This window comes from Panthera tigris, chromosome B4 (assembly GCF_018350195.1).
Source record: "Panthera tigris isolate Pti1 chromosome B4, P.tigris_Pti1_mat1.1, whole genome shotgun sequence".
NCBI classification, from domain to species: Eukaryota; Metazoa; Chordata; class Mammalia; order Carnivora; family Felidae; genus Panthera; species Panthera tigris.
In genome coordinates this window covers 136,996,030-137,020,769 of record NC_056666.1, presented here as the reverse complement: position 1 = coordinate 137,020,769, position 24,740 = coordinate 136,996,030, and the positions used below count along the sequence as shown (strand labels likewise).

The 24,740-nt window shown below is 65.1% G+C and overlaps 1 protein-coding gene across 2 annotated transcripts in view; it reads left to right on the top strand.

The window, feature by feature from the left end:
- The first annotated feature begins 1,415 nt into the window (after positions 1-1,415).
- WNT7B (Wnt family member 7B) overlaps positions 1,416-24,740 on the top strand; it is a 46,303-nt gene continuing 22,978 nt past the window's right edge. Inside the window, exon 1 of one of the 2 annotated variants that reach the window (XM_042990891.1) lies at positions 1,416-1,649. In XM_042990891.1, coding sequence (XP_042846825.1) covers positions 1,554-1,649 — 96 coding nt within the window. In that variant the 5' untranslated portion in view covers positions 1,416-1,553. The remainder of the gene's footprint in view (positions 1,650-24,740) is intronic. The other variant, XM_042990892.1, reaches the window with a different exon arrangement.

The following is a 24,740-nucleotide window of genomic DNA, read 5'->3' as shown; positions in this document are numbered from 1 at the left end:
CTTGGCTAGGTGGGACCCAGGGTGTCTGGAAGCAACCGCCGCCGCCCTCCTCCCAGCGCCGCGAGTCTCGGGTCCCAGCGGGTCGTCGGGAATTAAGCGCTTCCCAGCTCCGTCCGCGCGCCCAAGGGTGGCACGCTCGAGGGCGTCCCGGGGCTGTGAGCGCGCGCAACAAGGGCTTGGCCAGGACAGCGGTTAGGCGGCTGGTGACGTTCCGCCCCTCAGGACAGACAGGGCTTCGGCGCAGCAGGGTCTGCGGGGCTGGCCACCCACTCGGCCCCCCCTCCCCCCGGCCTGTGCCAAACCGGACAGTTCTGAATGTGCGAGGCACCGCCGCGGGTTAGACCTCGCGCTCCGGGACTCTGAACGTGAACACTGAGCCGGGCACTGCGGAGGGGACTGAGCAGACTTCGGGGACCTCGGGCAGTGCAAGATGGGACGCGGGGGCCCCCTCCACATCCTCCTCTCCCTCCCCATCACGGTGCTTAGCGCAATGGCTTCCGCAGGAGGTCATCCAAGCCATCCGCCTGCACCTGGCCGGGCCTGTCCGTCCCTTCCCGGTCCCCTCCGAGTTAGTCTCTCTGGCACCAGCGCTGACAGGCGGGGGTGACCCTGGGTGCCAGGGGAGGGCTGATCGAGGTCTGCCAGAGAAGCAGTGATGCTTGGGCTAAGGGTGTGGCCCAGGAGGCCCCCAAGTGTGTAATTGCTGGGGGGGGAGGGGAAGCGTGCAAAAGAGGGTATGGGTTGGGTGGTCTCCCCCCCCCCCCCCCCCCACCAGAGACTGGAAGCAGAGCAGCCATCAAGACCTGTACGGGACGTTCCTCCGAGCCCCACCCCCACCCTTTCGGCCAGCCCCACCGCAGGTGTCTCTTCCCAGACGCACCCTCCCCTGCGGGCCGCCCCCCCCCCCTCCGCGCACCCAATCCCCCTCCCCCTGCCCAGGCCCAGGAGGGCGATCGGAAGGGAGCCAGCCTGGGCCGGGGGGTGGTGGGGGGGTGGTGGATGTGTTTGTGTGTCACGGGGGAGGGAGGAGAAAAGGGAGGGGAGAGCCCGGGAGCGAGGGAGAGAGAGCGCGCGGCGAGCGAGGAGGGCGGGCGGGAGGCGGATCCTCCTACCTGGGGCGCGCTCGCTCGCTCGCAGCTCGCTTGCCGGGGCCGCGAGTCACCTGGGGAGGCGGACAAGTGCGGACACATTGGCCGCCGCGGCGCTCGGCGAGGCGCGCACGGCCCCAGGCGGCTGCGCCCAGTGGAGGCAGCTCCCGCCCGCCTGCCGTGCTCGGGCCCCGGCCCCCGCCGGCGCTCGCAGGCCCCAGCGATCGCGCAGCCCAGCACCGAGGTCGCGGTCCCCGGCCCAGGTCACTACCCAGGCGCACGCGGCGGCGGCGGCGGCGGCGGCGGCGGCGGCGCCCCGAGCTCACCATGGTGGCAGCGCGCGCCGAGTCCTCGCGCGTCGCCGGCCGCCCGAGCCGCAGCGCCGGCTGAGAGCGGTCCACCGAAGCCCCCTGCCCTTGCCAGCTCCCCGCCCGGCCCGCGCGTCCCCTCCGGTCGCCGCTGTCTATGGCGCAGCCCCCCTCCCTGGATCATGCACAGAAACTTTCGCAAGTGGATTTTCTACGTGTTTCTCTGCTTTGGCGTCCTCTACGTGAAGCTCGGGTGAGTAGCCCCGTGGGCAGGGGCCGCAGCCCCGGGCAGGGGCAGCCGGGAGGAACCGGTTCCAGAGGGTCCCCGCGGAGACGTGGGGCCTGAGGGGGCACAGCCGGCTCCTGGGGATCCAAGGCTGGCCCGTGTATCGGGCCCTCCCCTCCCCCGGCCCAGCAGGGACGCCCCCGAGCCCCGTGAGCGGCGGGTACTCCCGAAGCGCGCCGGCTCCGGGGCTGCTGGAAGGAAAGCAGGGCGCGCGGGCGGCGGCTAGGCTCGCGGGTAGCGGCGAGCGTGCCCGGCGCGTACTTTCACCTGTTTGGGCTCCAGGCCCTGGGGGTGGGACGCGCCTTCCCTCCCCCGGGCTGCGCTGGGCGCCGAGCCCGGGCCGAGCGCTCGCCGTCTGGAGGGCGCGCCGGGGCCGGGAGCCGGGCGCGTCGGGCGGCCGGAAAGGCCTGGGCGGGCGGGGGGCGAGCACCCCGGCCGCGAGCCTGCAGGCCGGGGCACCTGCCCGGGCCCTTCGACCCTATCCATCACCCGGACGTGTTGAAATTGCCTTGACAACTCGTCCGGCTGGCTCGGGATGGGCCGCGCGGCGGGCCGGCCGCCTCGGGCTCGGTCCGGGGCCCGCGCCCCCGCCCGCCCTGGGCCCTCGGCCCGGCCCCCTCTCGCCGCGCTCGCTGCTCTCGCTGCAGTAGCTGCCCCGAGTCGTATTTCCACATTCCTGAACCCAGCCGAGTCCTTACCTGTTGAGCTGCGATCTCCTTTAGACAGAATCTGTCTCGGCCTCGCTCGAAGTGGGGGGTGGAGGGGCGAGGTGGCCGTGAGGGGGTGCGGTGCGCCGCGCTCCGGGGCCCCGCCGCGCCTTTCGCCCCTACTGTGCGCAGCCAGCCGCGGGGAGGCAGGCGGGTCCCGGCCGGAGCACGGGCGGCGGGCTGCCCGGCGGGAGGCGGAGACGCGGCTTCCCAGGCGGAGAGGTGAAGGCACCACCGGAGAATCGTCTCGTCTACCGCCCATCGCCCGTCCTTCTGTCGCCCCCTCCGCCGTTTTATAGATGGACAAACTGAGGCCGGTGGCTGCAGGGGCAGGGCTGGAAGGCCCCGACCTCGCCTCGGCTCTGCAGGCCTGGGCCGGCGTGCCTGCGGCCGCTGGTGGCTCTGTTTGTTGTGGGTCTGGGTGTCGGCTGTGTCCCTGGGTGTTTGTTTATGGGCGGTGAGGGTGCCGGCACGGAGTCCGCTAGGGGGTGGGGGTTGGGAGGGAGGCCCGGTTTGGGGATCCCCAGCAGCCCCCGCAGTTCCTCTCTCTGTGCTGCCCGGTTCTCAGCTCTAAGGCCTCGTCCGCTCCCGGCGATCCTAGATTAAGCTCCCGTTTTAAGGATCAGGAAACTGAGCAAGGGAGGCCGAGTCGCTCGACCCCAAGGGTCAGTGGCAGAGCTCGGACTGGCTCTGGCCTCCACCACTGACCACTCCTCCTAGCACCCTGACACCAGTTCCTAAACGGGAGCCACCCCAAAGAACATCCACCCCCAGCTTGTGGGCTCTAGGACCCTCACTCCCCACCCCGGGCAGCGGAAGGAGATCCCGATGCCACCGACTTGGGCTCCCAGGGCTGGCTGCAGGGCTCTGAGACCTCCGGGTCCAGCTACCGACTGACCGTGGCTTCCCTCTCCCCACTTTCCTGGGCCTCCCTTTGCCCTCTGTGAACGAGGCTTCAGCTCTGGCCATCCTGAACACGATGGTGGCCGGTGTCTGAGTAGAGAGAGACCAGCCTGTGTGCCCAGGCACTGTGCCCGCCTCTCTGGGAGTGGGCAAGAGAGCCAGACTCTGCCTTCTGCACCACCCCCCTCCGGAGCCCTGGAGTGGGAAGCTTCTCCCTCTGCTGTGCCCCCTGAAACACACGCTCTCCCACTCCTGGGGGGAGAGGAGAAAATCTAGTGTCCCCCCCCCTCCCCCGCAGAACCACATCCAGGAAAGCCAGGGAGCCGCCCTGGGATCTGCTAAGGGGAGGGGCTCTGCCTCTGCCAGTAGGGCAGCCCCTGCCCACCCGAACTGGAGCTGGGGGCTTGCTTTCTTTGCAAGCCACCTTGGCTGCACAAAGCCGGGAGGAGGCGGGAGCTGGGCCCAGATGTGACCTGAGGGGCTAATGACTTGGGAGCCCAGTGCATTAAGGGTGACGTTTTGGCTCCCCCCTCCCCCTCACTCATCGGTGGCCTTGGGTAAGCGCTCTAATCTCCCCGGGTCTGCCTCCCTCATCTGCAAAATGGGGTCACAGTAGCACCTCCTTCACCGTACCGTGAAGATTAGTCTTGGGTGCCTGTGCCCTGGGGGTAGGGGTGGGGCCCAATAAACACCTGTGCACACCAGTCAAGCTCTTCTTACAGAGCCGCTGCCCGCGCCCTGGGGACTCCAGAGAGTGTATTTCAGGGCCTCAGAATCCCAGGAGCTGGGCTATTAGGGCCCCAAAAGTTCTAACCAAATGTCAGAGATTGTCTGCACTGGGTGTGGGGGGTATCCTGTGATCACAGCCCCCCCCCCCGCCCACTCCTGTGTGTGTGTGTTTTCGATGTATACTGGGAACCTCCCCCACTTGGGCACACGCATTGACGTGCAGCCCCCGGGGTGCGGGGGGGGGGGGTTCAGGCCAGCAGAAATGGAGAACTCAGGCCTCACAATCCCTTTGGGGATCCGGGCCCCAAGAGGAGTTCCGTCTTGGATTTTCAGCAATTTCGAAACAAACAGCTTTGGGGAGTCACGGTTCCTCACTCTGGGACCGAGCCCGCTCCAAGCGGCAGCCCTTAGAGGAGGCCAGGCTGGGGCAGGGACAAGCCGTTGGAATCTGGGCACCCCTCTGCCCACTGAAAGTGGGGTCACAGGAAGTCCCAGGATCAGCCCAGCTCCGTTCCTGCCTCCTCCCCCTGGGGGAGGGGCCCAGTGGAAAGAGGTGAAGGAGGCAGCCCCCTCCTTCTGGATGCCTGCCGGGGGTGAATCTCCAGGCCAGGTCTAGAAGCCCGGGGTCCTTGGCCATATCACACAGACCTCTCTTTTCTTGTGCCCTCCCCTGCCTGGTGCTTTCAGCCCAGCTGATGGGGGTCTACGCTGCATCCAGACGATCACTCATATGTAGCCAGGCTTGGCAGACAATAGGAGGTGGGACTCAAAACCTCAAAACAGGAGGTGAGTTTCTGGCCTTTAAAACAAAACTCAGTGGAAGAAGGAGGATTGTTTAGAAAGTGTATCCTTGCGGATCTGCTTCTCCCGATACCTATTCCAACCAACCCTTCCAAAGAAAGCAAAAGAAGTGAGATGGGGAAGCCAGAGCTGGGGGCCTCTGTGCACCAACGAGGGGTGCCTTCTTCGCTCTCGGCCCCTCCCAAGAGGCGCCGAGGCAGGATCCTACAGAAACACCAGTGCGCATGTGCACAGGTGAGCCCTGCCTGGCTGGGGCCTGGTGGGTTAGCCTGAGAGCGAGCGACTCACGACCAGCCTAACCAAACCCAGGGGCGCGCGCGGGCAGAGGCACAGCGCACACAGTGCATCTGTGAGCACACACCTGCGCCCTCAGACGCGCCCACGCTCCCGCGGGCACACACAGGCACATGCAGGGACATGTATGCGAACGCGAGAACAGATTGCCGAGCACAGCCCCCCAAGAGGAGCGCACGCCCTCGCGCGGTTATCCCGCTGGTGCCTCCCCCCCCCCCCCCCAGGTGCACCTTCCAGAACCGGCCAGAGCTGTGTGGTTCGCCGAAGTTGGGCGGGGAGGGGGGGGGTACGGGCCTAGGCAGTTTGGGCAAGCCTTGGGGGCGGCTCCTGTCGCATGCTCCGGTCAGCCTCCCCTTTAAAAAACCCGCCCGCAGAGGAGGCGGATGTAGGGGCGGCCCGTCCAATGGCAGCTGCGCGCCTCGAGAGACTTGGAGACTTGAGCCAGAGCGAGCGACAGAGCCGGTTCCGACCGATCGACGGACGGAGGGCTAGACGGCCGCCGAGGCGCACCCGCTACCCACTTGCCGGTCCCCCGGTCCCGCGCTCCAGCCCCAGCGCCCGCCGCCGTCCCGGCCCCAGCTGCAACGCGATGCTCGGCCCTGGCGGCGGGGCACGGACGAATCCTGCGCCGGGGCCCGCGCGCCCGGGTGCCTAGCGCCTGGTGTCGCCGCCCCACCTCGGGGAGGGCCGCGGAGACCCCGGCCTCAGCTGGCCCAGGCGCGCTGCCCGCGGGGCCCGCCAAGCCCTTCCAGGAGCGCCGGCCCACCATGCTCCTGCTGTCTCCGCGCGGCGCGCTCCTCTCCGTGTATTGCCCGCAGATCTTTCTGATCCTGTCCAGCGGCAGCTACCTGTGAGTGCCGCGGGCCGCACGCGGGGTGGGCGGGGTGGGGAGGGCCCCGTCTTCGGCCTCCAGCGCTGGAGCCGGACGGGCAGGAAGCTCGGCAGCGGAGTCTCTGGGCGGGGCACCGGGTGCCCGACGCGCTCGGCAGCCCGGGGACTTTGGGTCGTCTCCTCGGCCTGAGCCGCCGAGGTGGAGGGCTTGGGGGGCGGCTGCAGCGGTGAGAAATGACGGCTGTGGGGTCAGAGAGAGCGGGGCCCGCGAGAGGCCCTAGCGCCGGGGTGGACCAGACTGCGCGCACGGAGCGCGAGGGCCGGAGCGCGCGCGGCGGCGCGGGGATTCCCTGCGCGTCCCACCCGAGTCCGGGACCAGCGGGACAGCCCCCTCTCCTTTATAAGTCCACGAGGCCCGCACGGCTGCGCCGCACTCGAGAGAGCCGCACGCACGCACCCGCTCCCCCGCGTACCCACAGGCGCACACGTGCACGCTGCGCCCCGCCAGACAGCGCCCAAGCTGTCCTCGGTGGTGGTGACTGCGGCTTCTCGCGCCTTCCTGCCGCGCTGAGCGGCCAGACCCAGCGACGGGTGACTCCTCACCTGGGGCGAGGGGGACACGCAGCGCGCGTGCCGCTGGCCGAGGTGCGCCCTGGGGTCCAGGCCAAGGCAGCGCGCGGAGCGTGGGCGCGCGTGTGCGTCGGGACGGGCAGCGCCCTCCGGGCTCCGGGAAGCTCCAGGCAGGGCCCGGCCGGGCCCGGGAGCCGAGGGGGCGCGTCGGCGCAGCAGTGGCTTCGCCCGATTCCTAATGGGACGCATATGCTCTGGCCTCCGATTTAAAAAGAAGTTTGATTTATGGAACCGCCGTTTGGGGGAATTTAAGCTGGATGCTACTGATTAAACCTCAGAGCTAGCTCTCCCTCCCCTCCCCTGCTCCCCTCCTCCTCCCCCTCCTTTACACGCGGGCCACGTCCGGGGTCGCCTAACGCGGCCAGAGGGGGCAGGCGCTGTCTTCCCGCTCCCTGCGCCACCCCCGCCTCCTCGCGGCCGCAGTCCTAATAAATCGCCGCGCCCCCACCCCCTTTTAATAGAGGCGCAGCCAATTTCTGCTCCAGCTCCTAGGAAATTACTATCCTACCAGTTTTCCTTCTATAAATAGTCGCGCATCTTGAAACAAAAGTTCGCAACCGCAGCCAGATGCTGCGAGGCCCGCGGTTTCCCGGGCTGTGGGACATAATTACAAGGTCCAGGCGCAGAGAGCGCTCCAGGCCCGGCGGGCAGCCCCGGCTGCAGAAGCATCGCCTGGGGAGAGGAGTGGGGGGGGGGGCAGGCCACCCCAGGCAGGGCAAGGGGCCGGATGGGGACCGCCTGATCGTTGAGGAATCAGGCTAACAAAGTGGCGGGGCCGGAGAGTCCTGCTTTGTGGCATCCCTCCTGGGGAAATGGATCAACCAAGGGGGGGCCTTGGAATCCCCGCCTCCAGTTCTCAGAGGTCAGAGGTCGGGAAGCCTCCCCCTCCCCTAAAAACCCCGCATCTCAATCTTTAAACTAGAGAAGCAGCAGCTATTATGCTTTAAGAAATCATTTTTGGAAGCAGCTGGCTGAGGTTTGGCATTATGGGGAGGTGGCCAGGGGTAGGAATCCCGGGGTGGGGGGGGGTGGCTGGAGTAGGAATCTGAGAGGAGGAGGTGGGCAGGGGGCTCAGGAGCTGTAGAGGACGAGACCAAGGCAGCAGTGAGGGGTACCACAGGTGGTGGCCCGTATGTATCCGTAGACCCCAAGTTTTCCTCCGGGGTTGGCTCCCCCAATCCAGGCCTGCAGTGACTGCTATCTGTCCCCACACAGGCTCATTCCCTGCGTGTTCACTGCCAGCTTTGTTGGGGAAAATTCTCCGAAGGCGACAGTTTTCCAGACGTTCCCGGGGCAGTGCTGGGGTCCAGAGTAGGTGATGGGAGACAGCAAAGCGGACTCTGCCCCCCCCCCCAGCCGGCCCTACCTTCAGCACCCCTGCCCCAACCCCAGCCCGCCTGCCCTTCAGCCCCCTGGGTGGGGAGAAGGGAGGGAAGAAGTGCTGAGGCCAGGCTGTCCCTGAGCAGAGACCAAGTAAGGTGTCCCCAGGAGCAAGAGAAGGGGACCATGACATCTCTGGGATTTCCACCTTGCCTCCCTCCCTGCCCTGTTTGGGTGGGCACAGGGCTGGCTGGGTGTGGAGGATGCCGTGGGCAGGAAAGAACCCCTGCGGTGCAAACGGCACCGGTGAGAAGGACCTCGTGGGTGGCTACGAGCCGGGGCCTGGGTGCAGGTGAGGTGGCCGTCGCGGATGTGCTTCAGAGAACGGCTCGGGGTCAGCGGGAAGCCCACCTCAGTACCGCAGGGATACTTGGCACAGTCAGCCCCGTGGGATCTGAGGATGCCAGGGGCAGGAGGGGCCCCGGGCGGAGGCTTCTTTCTGCTCCAGAGAACTTTCCAGAAGGCATCCCACTGCCGGGATCACAGACACTGGTGGACAATTGATCCTGCCCCTTTCATCTGGGCTGCTCTCCCAGCTCCCTGTCTCGGGCTGTGGTCCGTGCATAGCGAATCCCAGATGCATGCCTGGGCCCCTGCCACTGATTGGGTCGGACGGGTGTGCTGGCCTGGAAGGGCCCTGAGCCCTCCCGCCTGATGCTGAGCTTGGCTGGCGGTGGGAGGCAGCTCTGGCCGGCCTCACCCTTCTCTGTGCCACTGCTGTCGGAGCAGAAGCTTCCGGGGCCGGGGGTGGGGGTGGGGGGGGTCAGTGAGGGCCCAAGGGAGGGCAGGTGGGGGGCCGCAGGCCAAGAAGAGGGCCTGCGGTGCCAGTCAGCTGGTGTGGGGGCCTTGTGCCAGGACCGGGCTGGCCTGGTGTCCTGGGCAGGTCCCTTCCGGTCTTGGCCTCCACTCCCAGATGTGGAGGCTGGCTGCAGTGATGCCCCCAGGTCTTCCGGTGCGAGCCTCTCATGGTGACCGCCCGCTCTGGGGAGCTGAGTGAGTCATGGGTGACGGGGCGGTTACTCACCGACCACCTGGCCGTGGGGGGGGCGGGGGGCGCTCACCACTGCCCTGCCGAGGCTGGACCTCTTCCCGGCTCTGCCGCTGTGGCTTTATTGGTGGTGCCAGCCGCAGCCCCAGAAACCCCGTGGGCAGGACCCTGGGGGGCGGGCATTGCTGAATCAGGCCCCCTCCCCTGGCATCGGGGCCTGTGTGGCAGCAGATCGGGGGCCGCCCGGCTTAGCGTGGACGGGTGTCGCCTTGGGAGGGGCCTCTCCCCGCCTGCAGGCTGCATCTGTCCAGGTTGGAGGAGAGCTCTGCTGTGTGGCCTCGAGCAGGTCCACGGGCTTCTCTGGGCCACAGTCTCCTCATCCGTCACTTGGCTGGGCCCTCAAGCCGCTGGGATCGGAAGGCATGGGCACGCGGTTGGGGGGCGGGTGGTTAGCGCCGGGAACCTCCAGGGCGCGGGCTGGAGAGATGGGAGTTTGTCCGATCACAAGCGCCCCAGGAGCCTTGCCGTGTGGGCACAGCTCGGCGACCGCTAATCAGAGGGGGGAGGGTAGCCTCTGGAGATGACCCCATTCGACCCTCTGTGTGTGTTGGGGGAGGAAGGGCCAGGAGGGGAAGGCGGGTCCCCGTGCCCTTCTTCCAGGTCTCGGTGTGGCCTGGCATCACGTGGAGGCCTGCAGGAGGGTGGCTCATTTTCTCACCGAGTTTCCCTGGAACCTTCCCTGATCCGGGGTCCCATCCCTGTTCCTCCTCCTACTGTCGGGGTGCCTTCCGTAGCCTCCCTGTGTCCCAGTCCCGGAACCCAGGCGTCTTAGAGTGGCTGTGAGGATCCAGAAAGCCGATGCAGAGACGTGCTCAGCCGGGTGCTGGGTACACAGTAAGTGCTCAAGAGATGACACTGCTCAGCCACGGGGAGCAGGGAGGCTGGCCACCCATGAAGCGGCGGAAGGTGTGGTGGCTGCGTGCAGGGGAGAGTGTTGAGTTCTCTAGGGGGGCGTCTAAGAGGGCTTCCTGGAGGAGGCGGCGCCTAGATAAGGGGAGGAGTTGCCGAGACAGTAAGCAGGAACACAAGAGAGACTCTGGAAGAAGGAAGAACGCATTCGCCCAGGGTTCCTCCTGAGAGAGCCTCACGGAACCTTGCCGAGACGGGCAGACGGGTTGTGGGGGCCCCGCGGGGAGGCCCCGTCGAGGTCACACAGGTCCCAGGGGAACAGCCCCCAACCCCCGCACCCCCGATCCCAGAATCGCTCTGCCACCGCCTCTGAGGAGAAATTCTCCGACAGAGAAAGGCGTCCCCCGATCCCTGGGTCTCATCCTCCGGGGAGAGATGCTCTTCGGGGAGCAGACCATCACGAAGGGAGGTCATTTTTGAGGCCCTCACTGCACATTATTTGCACATTTGGCTCTTCCAGGGCCACTGACCACAGCCTCGCAAATCACACTCCCTGCCCCTGCCTTTCCACCCCCGCCATGTCCCCCCGAGCCTCGCGCCAGCCTTGGTGGGGGGGCAGGGGGCCGGGGCTCTGCAGCCTGTGGGGAGCCCGGAACCCCTACTGGGGGCCTGGCCCAAGGCTCTGTCATCAGACTGGGCTGAGCAGAGTCTGAGGGTGGTGGCAGGGGAGGTCTTGATTGTGGAGACCCAGACCCTCTGTCGGCTCAGGCTTCGGGGGTGCCTGAACGGCGCCCCTCTCGGGGCCTGTCTCGCCCCGGGGCAGATGGAGGGGCTTCAGCAAGCTGCCTCGGAGCCTCCACTTTTCCTGGCCCTGGGTCCGGCTCAGATAGGGCTCGGCACCCCCGCCCCCTGCTCCCCCAGCAAGGGACAAGAGGCCGGGAGCCCTCTCTTGTCAGATGAAACCTCGGCCCGGGGCTCCCTCAGCCTGATGAAAGGGTCATTGTGTGGTGCGGGCCGCCCGCTGGCCAAGGACAAAACGGCCGTTTGTCCTCCTTCCCTGGCGCGGGGCTGGGGCCTCCCCTTGGGCTGGCTAGCAGGGTGGGGGTGGGCACAGGTGCGCTCCCTCCTCCTTTTCTCCATCTTCCCGGCCTCCGTCCCCGGAGCCGCTCAGCCTGCCTGGGGGCCCCTGCCAGTCCTGCCCTCAATGCGGGGTGTCCTCGCCCTCCGAGCGGGGGGCCCCAGGCCTGGGCCAGTCTGCGGTTGGCAGGGAAGCGGTGAGCTCCCCGGCGCTGGAAGCATACAAGCAGATGCTGGGCCAGGGCCCCGCCTGGAAGGGAGCCAGCACTCACGGGGCCTCTGTGCCAGGCGGCCGTGGGGTCGGCCCACACGGTGACCGAGGATGCGGAGGCCCCGGAGAGGTCACGCCGGAGCCGGTGGCTTCTGAGCATCGACGATGCCACGAAACGCTCCGTCTGAGGGTGTGGCATATGCACTAAAGCCGTGCAGCCCGAGTGGCGGTCCTCCCGCTGACCCTGAGCGGGACGGGAGCAGCGCCACGTTCCCCGGCCGCAGCTCCCCGGGCATCGGCCCCTCCTGGTGGCCCCATCCCGAAAACACCTGTGGCAGAACCCCGCCCCCAAGGCCACCCCGGTTTCCGACCCTCCTCCAGAGAGGTTCCCTGGGCTGGAGTCTGTGCCCAGGGGGAGCTGCGAACAGGCAGGGCCCCTGAGGGAAGGAGCCTTGGGACAAGTTGGGTGGTATCTGCATCCCCCCCCCCCCGCCTCCCCCCTTCCCGATGAAGCAGGTGTTGGTGCTGCTGCAGGGTGCAGGGGCCGCCACGCCGAGACTTAGGCGCCCAGAGGAAACGCTCCTCCAGAAGGATTGCCCGCCTGGCAGACTCCTGACGGCGGGGGGGGAGGGGGGCCCAGGGCTCTGCATCCTACTTCTGGAAGACTCAGGTCCTCGCGGAGGGGCCCTTCTGTCACCGGACTGATGGGTGCGCGCCAGCTGGGGTGGCCACCCACTTGGGAGGTGGTGAAGTGGGGAGTCCGAGGGTCAGAGCGCCGAGTAACTCCCTAGGTTGCACGCGAGGGGGCTGAGCTTGGGTTCGAACCCAGGTCTGTCCGGCTCTCAGGGCCATGCTGCCGATTCCTTCTCGCTCACTGTCCGTGGCCTCGAGTGGGAAGAGAGACCAGCTAATCCAGCTGGTTAGAATTATCTAATGGCCAGGCATCATGAGGTGCTGAGCGAGGGCCCTCTCTCTGTCTCTGCCCCCCCCTCTTTCTTCCCCTGTCCCTACCTCTACACGTTCAGATTCGGAGCCAGAGGGACAGCTTTCCGGGGGGGGGGGGGGGCGGTGTGCGGGAACCAAGAACACCTCAGATTTCTGCCCCGGGCTGCTAACCCAAGGGGCTCTGAGGCCGGCTTGAGCGGAGAGAGAAGGTGGTCCCAGCTGGCCAGCTCATGGCCTCCGCTGGGTCAGCACGTGAATCGTTGCCACATGCCATGGACTTCGGGCGGCCTTGGGGACACCACCGCCCTGTTCTGCCTTGGCTTGTCCATGAGGGTGATGGGGCTGGACGCTTCAGGGCCCCTGCTCTCCCCGCCTCCCCTTCTCTCCAGCCCTTGCCTCCACCTTCAACTTGCCCTTCACAACAGCGGTTCCGGCAGCCCCCGGGCCCGGTGAACAAGGCTGGCCGTGTAAGCAGGTGTAATCGGGAGGCTCCCTTCCTTCCCCGTCATGTGCCCAAAGCCCTGCGGTGCCCTACACGGCAGGGGCCGCTAACCCGCTATCCCAGCTGCAGTGAGGGTGGGTCAGGGGAGACCTGGGCCCTAAAGAACGTGCTGGGGAGAGTGGCATTCTTGGCCGAGGGATGGATGGCTGTGGGGCGGGCAGGGGGAACGGGGAGTGGGGTCACAGCGCTGGGGTGGGGGGCAGCCCCGGGTGCGGGGAGCCATGGGAGGGAAGGTTTTAAGCAGGGCAGGGATGAGCAGTTTCATCCTGCGCTCAGGAAGGACCACAGGCGTGGGTGGACCAAGCCAGGGAAGTTGGGAGGGGGCTGGTTCTGCCCCTGTCCCCCCCCCCCCCACCATCTGATGCAGGTGGGGCAGAGGAGAGGGACAAGATTCCCCAAGGCATGGCCTAGGGAGTGAATTGGGGGCAGAGTGCGGGTGAGGGGCCCTCTGCCCACAAACGGTTGCGGTTTCGGGTTGGCCCCCGCCCCACCCCCACCCCAGCACCCAGGGCCCCGCACAGCACTTGGTGCTAAGTCGGTGCTCAATAAACACCGTGAATGGTCAGATGGCTGCTCCCGTGTCTGCGTCCCGGCAAGACCCATTGACCCGGTCAGGATCCTCTTGCCCAGTGGATGGCAGAGGCCTCCGGGCCCCAGGTGTGCTGGCCCCCAGTGCTTGTGGGCAGGCACGGCGGGGGGGCTGGGGGGGATGGGCCGGTGGGGGGGGGGACTTCCTGGCTCCCTGACTCACGTCTTCCCAGGGTGACTGCATCACTGGCGGGGAACACGGGGAATTTCCAGGTGCTGCCGACACGCCCCCCCGCCTTTGGAAGCAGCCGCTTCTATCACCTGCCATCCCCGTGTTCCCTGGGGGCCCGTCCTGCGTGCCCATCCACCCATGTGAGGCCCTCTGGTGGGCTGAGGTGCCAGCTGGCCGCACCTGGGGGCCAAGCCCCCCTCACAGCCCCGGCAGAGTCACCTGCGGGCACGGCCCAGGCTCGTGGGATAGGCTAGGGTGCCAGCGGCCGGCCTGCGGAGGGTGCCCAGGGAGGATGTGTGCGGGGTGGCAGGGTGGGCTAGTGTCACGGGAGCACCGGACAGGGAGGTGGCAGCCTGGCTCTGGTGGCTCACCCTGTCCCCAGTATCTCAGGGAACTCAGGCTTGGCCCGACACGCAGGGCGTGGGGGACCCCGAGGGCACGGGCCCTGGAGATGCCAGGTGGAGACTGCTGTTGGTCAGCATCTGGGAAGGGGTGCTGGGCCGAGGGCTGAGATCTGCCCCAAGGCCCCAGTGTATCATCTGTGTCAGACAGAGGTGGAGGGTGTGGAAAGGAGGGGTGGGGCAGGACTCCAGGCCACTCACTTAAGTCAGGGCATGGGTGGGGGGCTGCTGGGCCCCGAGGAGGTGTACTGGGGGTGCGAGGCTGGTGAGGGGTGCAGTGGGCTGCTCCGGGTCAGGGGTGAGCACCCTGTCCCGTGAGGCATCCAAGCTGAGGTGGTTGGCTGGGGTGGCCCCGGTGGCCCAGAATTCTCAGAGGGAGCAGTGGGATGCTCAGAAAGGGAGGTGGGTGGTGAGTGAGCCACGTCTGGGGTGTCCTGGCCCAGAGGGGTCCCCGGTTTTGGCGAGAGCAGATGGCAGGGCAGTGGAACTGGGGAGATCCTGGGTGGGGCCGGGCTCGTTCTCTGCTCTGCGGTGCTGTGTGGCCCAGGCAGGCCCCTGCCGTCATCCAGTCCCAGAAGGGGGCCCCTCCGGGGCGCTGGCTGGAGGCACAGCCCAGGACCGGGAGCTCAGCCCTGCCCTGGCGTCTGCACAGAGGAGACTTCTCAGTGTCCTCTACCTGTGGGGACTCAGCCCCTGAACCCACTGCTCAGACCATGTCTGTAGCAGCCAGGAAGGCTGAGGTGCTGGCTGACCCATCAGGCGCCCAGACTGCCAGCCTGGCCATGGGCCAGACTCCCTGCCAGCTCCCTCCCACCTGTTCCCCTTGCCTGGCTGTCCATCCACCTGTCCTGAGGCTTCAGGTTGACATCCCGATCACCCAGGCCTGCAGGGTGCCCCAGGGTCTGACAGATCTGGGGTATTAGGGCCTAGGCCAAGGCCAGGGCTAGGGGTCTCGTCCCTGCTTGGGCCTCAGCTCACGACGTGGCTTCCATTGCCATGGGTCGGTGTCCCCATCTGCACCGTGGAAAATGAGGACACAGGTCAGGGTCAAGGCCTGGGAAGGTCCAGAGTATAGCAGAAAGAGCTGGAAGTGTGTTCATGGCCTAGACAGGTGTCCCTGAAGGTCAGCCCCCAGCAGCCCCCTCGGGAGGCTGGTGTAGATGTGAGCACGCGGGGAGGGAGGACAGAGGAGACACCGGGGCAGGCTTCTCGGAGGAAGAGGCACCAAGCTGGACCTGGCTGCTGGGAGGGTCTGGGTGCCTCTAGCCTTGCTGGTGAGTATGACCTGAGCCCAGGAGTGTCACGACGGGTCCCGCCTGCCCAACAGAGATCTGGAAGGGTCTGAGGCCGGAGGTCAATGACCTGGGGTTTTGGGGTCACGGTGAGTGAATGAGGTTCTGATTTCACTGACTTAGCAGGTATGGGGGCTGGATGGACCCTCCAGACCCTATGCCCTTTCATCCGTAAGCTCCCCGAACCGGGCACAGGATAGACAGAACCCCCGGGCTGTGCTGGCCCACCTCTGGCAGCCTCGGCCCCGCCCGAGACCCCCGTCCACCGCCTGCTTTCTCCCAGGATGCCTGGTTTCTCTCCAGGGTGGGGTCCCAGAATGCCAGGCCAGGAATGCCAGCTATGCGGGGAGGGCGGGCGGGCAGCCGCCCGCCGGGGGCGCGAGGGAGCAGGCAGGCAGACGCTCCGCTCTCTTCCCCGGGAACACTGCGGGCAGTGAGCTGAGCCGGGCAGTGGGCTGGAAAGATTGCAGCAGGCAGGACCCACGGAGGGAGCCGGCCTGCACGCGCCCCACCTTCGAGCAGGGGCTGTTCTGCCCATCGGACAGATGGGCAGACTGAGGCCAGTGAGAGTCGGCGGCCGAGCAGACCTCCAACCCAGGACCCCAAGCCCAGAGAACCCTCTTTAGGATGCAGCCACAGGTACCTAGATTGTCGCCTCACTCCCTCACCACACGCGCAGATGGGAAACTGAGGCCTGGGCAGGGCAGGAAGGGGCAGAGGGATGGCTTTCTTTCCCAGCTGAGCCCCCTCCTGCCTCCGGCCCTCTCTCTGGGACACCCCCCCTGCCCACCACCCATGAAGCTCCCTTCGGGGCGCTCTCTCAGAGCCCCAGTGTCCTCATCTGTAAAGGGTGCAGTGGGGGTGAGGTGGGACAGTGTGGGGGACGCCACTCAGGAAGGGTGGTCATGTTGGCTTGTCCCTCCCCTGCAGGGCCCCCCCACCCCCTTCGAAGTTCTTCCCACCCAGGCCAGTAGGGGGAGAAGCCATTTGCCAAGACAGGGCTGTTAGGCCCTATTTTCAGATTGGAACACTGAGCCTCAGAGCAGTGAGGTCCGGGAAGGTCCCCAAGCCCCATGTCTCCCACTGAACTGAGCCTAGAGCCCCAGCAGGGGAAGACGAGCAGGCGAGCAGGTGTAAGGAACGCCAGGACAGGTGGGCTGAACACCACCGGGCCTTTGCACCAGCTGTGTCCAGCTCGGCCCCGGCCGTTCCAATCCGTCCCGCTCCTCCCCACAGGGGAAGGCTGCGGGGACCCTGCTGGTCCCAAGCTCTGGCACTGTGATGGTGGCTTGGAGGGGGGCGTGATCTGCAGAGTGACCCCAGACCTGGCAGACATTCTTATCCCCGTTTGACGTGTGGGAGCACTGAGGCCACACCGGCCGCTGCCCCGCGGGACTGCTGGGCTCCGGAGCCGGAGAAGAGCCTCTTCCGGGAAGGGCTGGGCCGACCCCTGCCCACCTGAGGGAGACGCTGGTGGGGACCCACTTTAGGTGGGCGTGGGGGCCGGCTGCCATCTTCCCAGGTATTTGCCAAGTTACTTCCTGGACAAGTGGACCCAGGCCCGCCTCCCTGGCTGATCGCAGATAATTAGAACATTCTTCAAATATTTTGCCGGAGGATGCCCGAGAAGGAAGAGTTATAAAGCGCCCCGGGCCAGGAGCGTGGGCTGCAGGAGCTGTGGGCAGCCAGGCCAGGGCCAGGGATGGGGCCCCAGAGGGAGACCGGGGATCCGGCCCAGGCCCGGCCAGCCTGTCCCCACCTCCCGGGGAGCTGGGGCGGGGTGGGGGCTCACGGTCAAGGCCGGCTCACGGCTGGGGAGGGTGCTAGGCCGTGTGCGGGGATCCCTGCGCTGGGGAGCTCACAGCCGGTGGGGGCGGACAAACCCTACCCCAGATAGCTTTCGGAAAAGCCTGAGGGGGTCAAGCACCCCCTGGCCCCCTGGGGGGGCAGGCGGGCGAAAAGGTCTGTGGAGGAAGGGCTCTGGAAGGAGAAGGAAGGTGCAGGGGCGGCGGGGTACGGAGTGATGTGGGTGGAGAGTGAGCGATAAGGGGGTGCCTGGGGCCACCCTCGTGGCTGACACCCGCAGCCGGGGCAGCTCAGCACCCAGAGGCCCCGCTCAGGCTCCGAGGCCGCCGTCCCGCTGTGTTGGGCAGGGAGGTGGGCGGCCCCGGAGGGCAGAGGGTGGGGAAACCCTTTCTTATCACGGCTGACCTTCCTAAGAGTGGTGCCTACCACCTGAGGACGCGGGGAGACCGGGAGGACCCAGGGAGGGGGAGACGTCTCCCCCTCCGGCTCCTGCGGCTTGTGGGGGGTGGTGAGTCTGGGATGTTGAGGTCCAGCTCCGTCATGAGGTCTGAGTTCTGGGAAGTACTTGGATGCTGCGTCTGTGTCATGGCGTGCTGTCCTGGTCCCAGCCTAGGGAACATTCCCAGGATTCTGTGGTCGGTTCGGGGCAGGGGCTCCTCCGACCCAGGAGCCTGGGGTGGGGGGTGGGCTGCAATGCGGCTGCTGCTCAGGCCAGAGAGAGGGTACAGAGGATGGTGGCCGGCCTGGCACGGGGTCCCCGCCGTGGTGGGGCCGGGTCCCCTCTACTGGGGCATCCCGAGCTTGGGCTGTGGTTTGTGGGGTCGGTTGCTGGGGAATTTGTAGGAGAAACGGGATACTGAGGTCGAGGTGCCTGGGTCCTGCGGCCTCCTCAGGACACTCGGCCACATCAGTGGCCATAGTTTTAGGGCCCTGTGCACGGATCAGACGACTCGAGGCTTCCTTGGGATCTGAGAGGCCCGTCTGCCACACGGTCCTGGGCTCGCAATGACACGATTTCTCTCTGGCTTTTTTTTTTTTTTTTTTTTTTTTTTTTTTTTTTTTTGAGAGAGAAAGAGAGAGAGTGCAAGCAGGGGAGGGGCAGAGAGAGAGAGATTGAGAATCCCAAGCAGGCTCCCCACTGTCAGTGTGGAGCCCGACCTGGGGCCCGAACTCATGAACCGTGAGATATGACCTGAGCCGAAACCAAGAGTCAGGCGCTTGACCGACCGAGCCCCCCAAGTGCCCCTCTCTCTGGCTCTTGAACAAAAAAGGCAGAGCTTGTCCCACCACTGGCAATGCACAAGGGATCAAAGCCCTTTGGAGGATGGAAGCGGAAGGCTCTCCAGGTAGACAAGTGACCACCCCCCAACTGTCTTGGGGGTCAGGGACAGGGATGATGAGGCATTGACCAGTCGGGGGGCGGGAAGGGTGGGTCCCAACCCCTGTTCCCTCCCACCCTCCCTGAGCTACTCAGCAGGTGGCTGGACAGCATGGCTCTGATCCCGGGCTCCCCACTGACGCCCCCATCTGACTCCTCTCTGGGCCTCAGGCTCCCTGGCGGTGAGGTGCCCCAGACTTTGTTACCCGAGGAAGCTGGAGGAGGGAGGCTGCCCCCAGGAGGCCCCCAGGCTGGGCTTTGGCAGGAGTGGGGCCAGACCAAGACGGGGTCTTAGCTAGAGTGGCCGAGGCCCGGAGCTCTGTCCTCTCCCAGCCTCGGACAGCACTGGGAGGCTGCCTGGCCGGACCTGGCCCCACTGGCGGGCCCAGCCCCTCTGGGCACAGGGCTGGCCAGTAGGGATGGCCGAGAGCACTGGGCCAGGTGCAGGCTGAGAGCGGGAGGGCACCGTCTGGCTGAGCGGGCAGTGGCCTCCACAAGCTGCTTCGGGAGGGGCTGGCACCCCTCAGGGGACACACAGGCAGGGCATAAGGGGTTGATATGTAATGCTCATGTTGTATTTCTTTTAAAAAAAAAAATGTGTATTTATTTTGAGAAAGTGAGCGAGCACACGCGTGCCTGTGTGTGCAAATGGGGAGGGGAGGAGAGAGAGGATCCCAAGCAGGCTCGGCACTGTCGGCACGGAGTCCCACGCGGGGCTCGATCTCCCAAACCGTGAGATCACGACCTGAGCCGAAACCAAGAGTCGGATGCTTAACCGACTGAGCACCCCCCCCCAGACGCCCCCGTATTGTATTTAAGTGTATTTTCTTTAATTTCTGTGAGAAAACTTGGAGTTTTCACTCTGAGTTTGTACTGCATTTTCACTATGAAGTTTGTATTGCAATATTTTGCTTTTTGGTTGAGATATAACGTGCATAACGTACAGACGTCTCGAGTGGACAGCTTGGTGCGTTTTTACATATGCGGGCGCTCATGTAATCCATTTGTCAGCTTGGGAGAGGGAACAGTCTGGAACCCAGAAGGCTCCCGTGGGCCCCTCCCGGTCCGTGCCCCCCCCCCCCCCGCCCCAGCTAAGGGTAACTCCTGGCCTCTATGTTGAAGGTGCGTTTTGCGTGGTCTGGGCCATTTCTCCCGTCTGGCTCACGCGTAAGCTGTTTGCCCTTTGTCACTGCTAAAGCCTCCCGCCCTGTGCACGTGCCAAACTGCGTCCTTCTGCTGGTGACGGACGGACGGACACCGGGGTTGTGGTTCCCGGTTTGCGCTGGGGACACCTGTGCTCGTCCCGTGGTAACTGTGAGGGTTTGCTTCACTTGGGTGCGTAGGCCCCAGACTGAATCTGCTGCGTCCGAGGGAAGGGCCGATCCACGAATGGACCCAGTCGCGGCGGGTGTGGACACCCGCCAGCTCCAGAATTGCCAGTTTGAGCGCTGGGCCTCCCGATCAACACAGCTGGTCCCTGATCCCCACGAGGGACTGGGTCCCGGTGGCTCGGTGCATGGAGATCAGGAACGGGTCCCCAGGGAGGGTCGACAATGGCCAGCCTTGAGGACCACTCACCACAGGCCAGAATCGTGTCCTCCTCGGAGCCGCTCTGACACACCCCACTTCACAGGTGTGGAAACCGAGGCACGGAAAAGTTAAGAAGGTCTCACAGCTACGAGGAGTCAGAGCCAGGGTTCCAACCAAGCTGGCCCGCACCGGTGCTCGTGTCCTAACCTCTGCCCCACCGGCTGCCAGCTGGGTGACCTGCCCAAGGCCATAGCCAGCGTCCCACCCCCTTGGCCAGTTCTGCACCACCTGCTACCTGGCAGTGGCCACCTCGCCCCTCGCCCTCTGGCGTCCCCTAGTCCCAGAGGCAGCCCCGGCCCCTTGGGACCTCTGGCAAGGTAGGAAGATCTCCTATTGTCCCTTGGCACCCTTGATGGAGCCCAGAGCCGGGAACCCGCAGGGAGGCGCGTCCCTGCAGGACTCGTCCTGGCTTCCTGCCTTCGTCCCGAGGCCCCTGAACAGCGCCAGGGGATGACTGAAACGCGAGCGGCCAGCCCGGCTTCTCTGTGCTCGGGGCCACTCAGAACGGCCCTGCCAGCCCTCCCGGGGCACCTGGGTGGGCGGCTGTGGGCTGAGAAGCCGCCCAGGGTGGGGATCTTGCTGCTTGGGGGTGAGAGGCAGGCCCATCCTGTGGGCGGGACCAGGGTGCTCACAGCCTGCCCTCACTCCCAAACTGCCGATTATTCCAGATTATTCCAGGATGCGGCCTGCGCCCACCCTCCTCCCTCTTCCCTTCCCCCTTCCTCCCTCTCTTCCCCCCTGCCCCTTCCCCCCTCCTTCCTCCTCCTCCCCACTGCCCCTCCTCCCCTTTCCCTCCACCCTTCCCTCCCTCCTCCCCCCTTTCTTCCCCTCTTCTCCCCTCCTCCCCCTTCCCATCCCCCCTCTTCCCCTCTCCTCCAGGTCACCAGTTTTCAGTTATCACGTAATTTTGCCTCTTGCCGCTCTGGCGGTTTCCTGATGAGGGCCACCGGCTGCAGCCCCTGTCCCTCCAGGTGGCAGGAGCATGGCTGAGGGTCGGAGTGTGACAGGGCCAGGCCTTCTCAGGGAGGGCAGTGCTCAGACTCGCGGTGAACGTGTGGGCCGTAGCTGGTGGGGAAGGGACAGCGCGGCTGAGACGGCCGACACCAGCAACGGAAGCCGTCCGTAAACCTGGAGTGATTAATGAGTGACCTTGGAGGATTTCAAGCAAGGGAAGGATGTGAAGCTGTGTTTGGGGACCGGCACTTGTCGTGCACCTGCCGTGTGCGGGGCTCTGGACCCCAGCGCCGCCTTCCCCTGAGTTCTGGAAGCAGACACCGGGCTCTGAGCCTGGCTGTGCAGCCTCAGGCACGGCCCCCAGCCTCTCTGAGCTGCGGTCTGCACATCTGTGACACGGGGACGCTGGGAGGGCACTGAGACCCAGCAGAGGCCCGTGTTGCCCAAGATGGGCGTTCGGAGTAAGCGTATTTACTACTGTTAGTGGAGAAACGATTTCTGAATTAGCAACCGCATCTGATTGTTTATGCTCCTGGCACAAAATAGATTCCCTGATGCCTTTGCTCCGCCTTTGACCCATGCGCTGGCTGCTGGGGGGTGGCTGGGGGCTCTCGTGTCCCCTACTCACGTCCTGGGAAGCGTACAGGCGGGGATCAGCCAGGCAAGGCCCCTCTCGTCCCCTTCTACCCATCCCACCTGTCCAAGGGTGCAGAAGTCCTGCATATACGTAGGGTTTTTAAAGCTTGTGTTCAAAGTCCACATAACATAGGGGCAGCCTGGGTGGCTCAGTCAGCCGATCGTCCCCCTCCCCGCAGCCCCGGGCGACCACTGGTCTATTTTCTGTCCCTGGGGATTTACACCTGTCTTCAGGTCTTGGGGGCAAATACCAAGCAGTGGAATTGTTGGGTCCGAGGGGACTTTTGAGGCTCTTCCTGATGGCTGCCCACGTGGCCGCCGCCTCTTACGTTCCCGTCGGTGGCACACAGTTTCCCCACATCCTGCCAACACCTGTCATTTTCTGTTGTTGTGACTGAAGCCATCTCAGCGGCCGTGTGGTGGCACGTCACTGGCTTCGGTGTGCGTTTCTCTCGCGAGCGAGCGGGAGTTAGAACCTCCTCGTGTGCTGGTTGGCCGTTTATGGCTCTTTGGAGAAATAGCTATTCGAGTCCCTTGAGCATTTTGGACTTGGATTGCCTTTCTGTTATTAAGGTGGAGAAGCTCTTTTAGATGTAATCTTTGAGTATTCACTCATTTGTTCATCCATTTTGCCATTCTGCAAACACTCAGGGACAGCTACAGGGGGAGCCCCCTGCCCCCTCCCCCCGGCCCACCAAGCCCCAGATTTAGCTCTGACCTGGCCCTGCTTGTGGTCTGCTGGGAAGGCTGGCTGTGGAACCAGCCACTGTGAGCCCGTGGGGGGCGGGTGGGGGGTTGTTACTCGAGAGACAATGCCCACCACCTGCTTTCTCAGCGCCTGGGGGCCAAGGGGTGTGAGCTCAGGGGGCTTTTCCACTTGGGCACAAGGCTAGCAGAGTTTGCCAGAAAGAAAAAGGCAGAGAGACCGGCACAGGCAGGCATGGCAGGGTGGTCGGAGGTCGGATCCCGGGGGGGCCTCTGATTCTACACCAAGGAGCCTAGGGAGCTATGGATGGTCTCTGAGCAGGGGAGTGACATGGCCAGACCTGGGTGCTGGCAGGGGGCTTTGGGGGCTCCTGGAGATGGGAGACCAGGGCTGCAACATCTGCGTCGGCCCCTGGGATCCCCCCTCCGTCCACTGGGGATCCTCCCCCTCCAATTCAGAACCCATTTGTCCAAGCTCCTACCCCCAGCAGGGTTCTTACCCCAGGCAGTGAGCTTTGCAGCCTGGAGTCTGCTGGAAGACTTTGGGATTGGGGAGCTGGCTTTTAGCGTCCGGGATCCAGAGCGGGCTCCTGCCCGAGGCCTGGAGGCTGGTTCCCATCCATCTCATTTCCCCGGGTCGGTTTTCTGAGCATCTACAATTACTTTGGGCTGAATTCCCCGGATTCCAGCCCGCTCCCAGCCCAACCCGCCCAGATGATCTTCCTCCATGCCAGCCTCGGGCATTTCTGCCCATTGTGCCCGTGGGAGACCCAGGGGGGGTCTTGGCCAGATTAGTGAGTGGGGCGGGCGGGCCGTGGGGATTGAGTGTCGCCGGGGCACTCTGGCTACAGCACGTGCTGCGGACTCATGCCACACGGGGACTTTCCCAGCTGGCTGTGGGTGCCTGGCTGCCCTGGAAAAACACTGACTCGTTTCTCTCAAGAAAGGGGCCGGCAGCCAGTGGGGAGGAGGAGGGAACTCAGTGGCGCTGGGAGGCCAAGGCCAGGGACATCAGCTTTGGGGAGCCCCTGGTGGTCTCCCTCATTCCCACACTTTGCCCCTCGCTAAGCAGGCCTGGTCTGCCGTCTGGAAGCTGGATGCCACTTTGAAACTCAGCCGTTGCCCAAAGGTCTGCCAAGATCACCCCCACCTCCTTCCAGCTTGCCCGCCCTCCTCCTCCGGGCGCTCGAAACCAAATAATGAGTTTTCCAGCCTCTGCGGAAGAACAGTTCGGGGGCCGCTCCGAAAGCTATACAAACTACCACGTGACCCAGCAATTCCACTCCTAAGACTGTGCCCCAGAGAAGCGGGACAGGGGTTCAGACCAAAGCTTACACGCCCATGTTCGCGGCGGTGCTGTTCGCGGTTGCCGAGAGGTGGGGAGGAGCCCCGCGTCCGCTACCTGGTGCCTGGATCCGTGCAAGGTGGTCCCTGCTTACGATGGAGAAGGATTCAGCTGTAAAAGGGCACTGGCACCTGCTGCAAGGGGCTGAAGCCGGGAAACGGGATGCTAAGTGAAAGGAACCAGCCACAAAAGGTCACACAGCGTGTGATGCCATCGATATGAAAAGTCCAGAATATGCAAATCCACAGGCACCGAAGACAGATTGGTGGTTTCAGAGCCTGGGAGAATAGAATAAGGAGTGACTGCCCAGGGGACTTGGGGTTTCTCTTTGGGGGCGGTGAAAACGTCTGGGAACACGGTAGGGAGGTGCCTGCATGGCTCACCGCTGCTGAACTGACTGCACACTTTAAAATGGGTAACGTTGGCGCCTGGGGGGCCTCAGTCAGTTGGGCGTCCGACTTCGGCTGGGGTCACGATCTCGCGGCTTGTGGGTTCGAGTCCCGCGTCGGGCTCTGTGCGGACGGCTCGGAGCCCGGAGCCTGCTTCGGATTCTGTGTCTCCCTCTCTCTCTGCCCACCCCCCACCCACCACACCCTGTCTCTCCCTCCTTCAAAAATAAATAAACATTAAAACAATTTTTTTTAAATGGGCAACGTTATGTGGTGTGGGTGCCACCTCCTACAACAAACACGCGGATAAACGCCTCAAGTTAGGAGAGAGTGAGCCCGGCAAGTGCCCTCCTGCCCTGGGCCTCAGTTCCTGGCGGGTGCCAGGTTAATTCCACAGCAGCCTCAGGGGGCCACCGGGGGGGATACGATGTTGCAGTAAAGCAGCCCCACCCAGCCCAGCACACGATAGGGGCTCAATTCACATCAGCTCCTGGTCCCTCTCCTGAATCTACCCAGTGATCCAGAAGCGAGGGGACAGTCTTTCTCCCTGAGGCCGTCTGGTCTGAGCCCCTGTGGTGGTGGTGGGGTGGGAGGAGTGGATGCTTTATACTCCCATTTCATGGACGTGGATACTGAGGCTCAGAGAGGCGGCGTGCCTTCCCAGGGCTATAGATGGGCTGTAAATGGAGTCAGGAGCCTATGGGTTTGGCTCCCAGCAGGGCCAGCCGGCTCAGCAGCCTGCCTGGGCCAGGAACCCCAGGGGGAGCCCGGGGCGTGCGAGTAGTGGGGAAGTCTGATGGTCAGCAGTCGGGGAGGCTGCGGACAGTTCGGAGCTGATGGCTGTCAAATCTCAAGCGTGAAGTTCTCGGACCCGAAGGGTCTGTGTGTCTGGTTC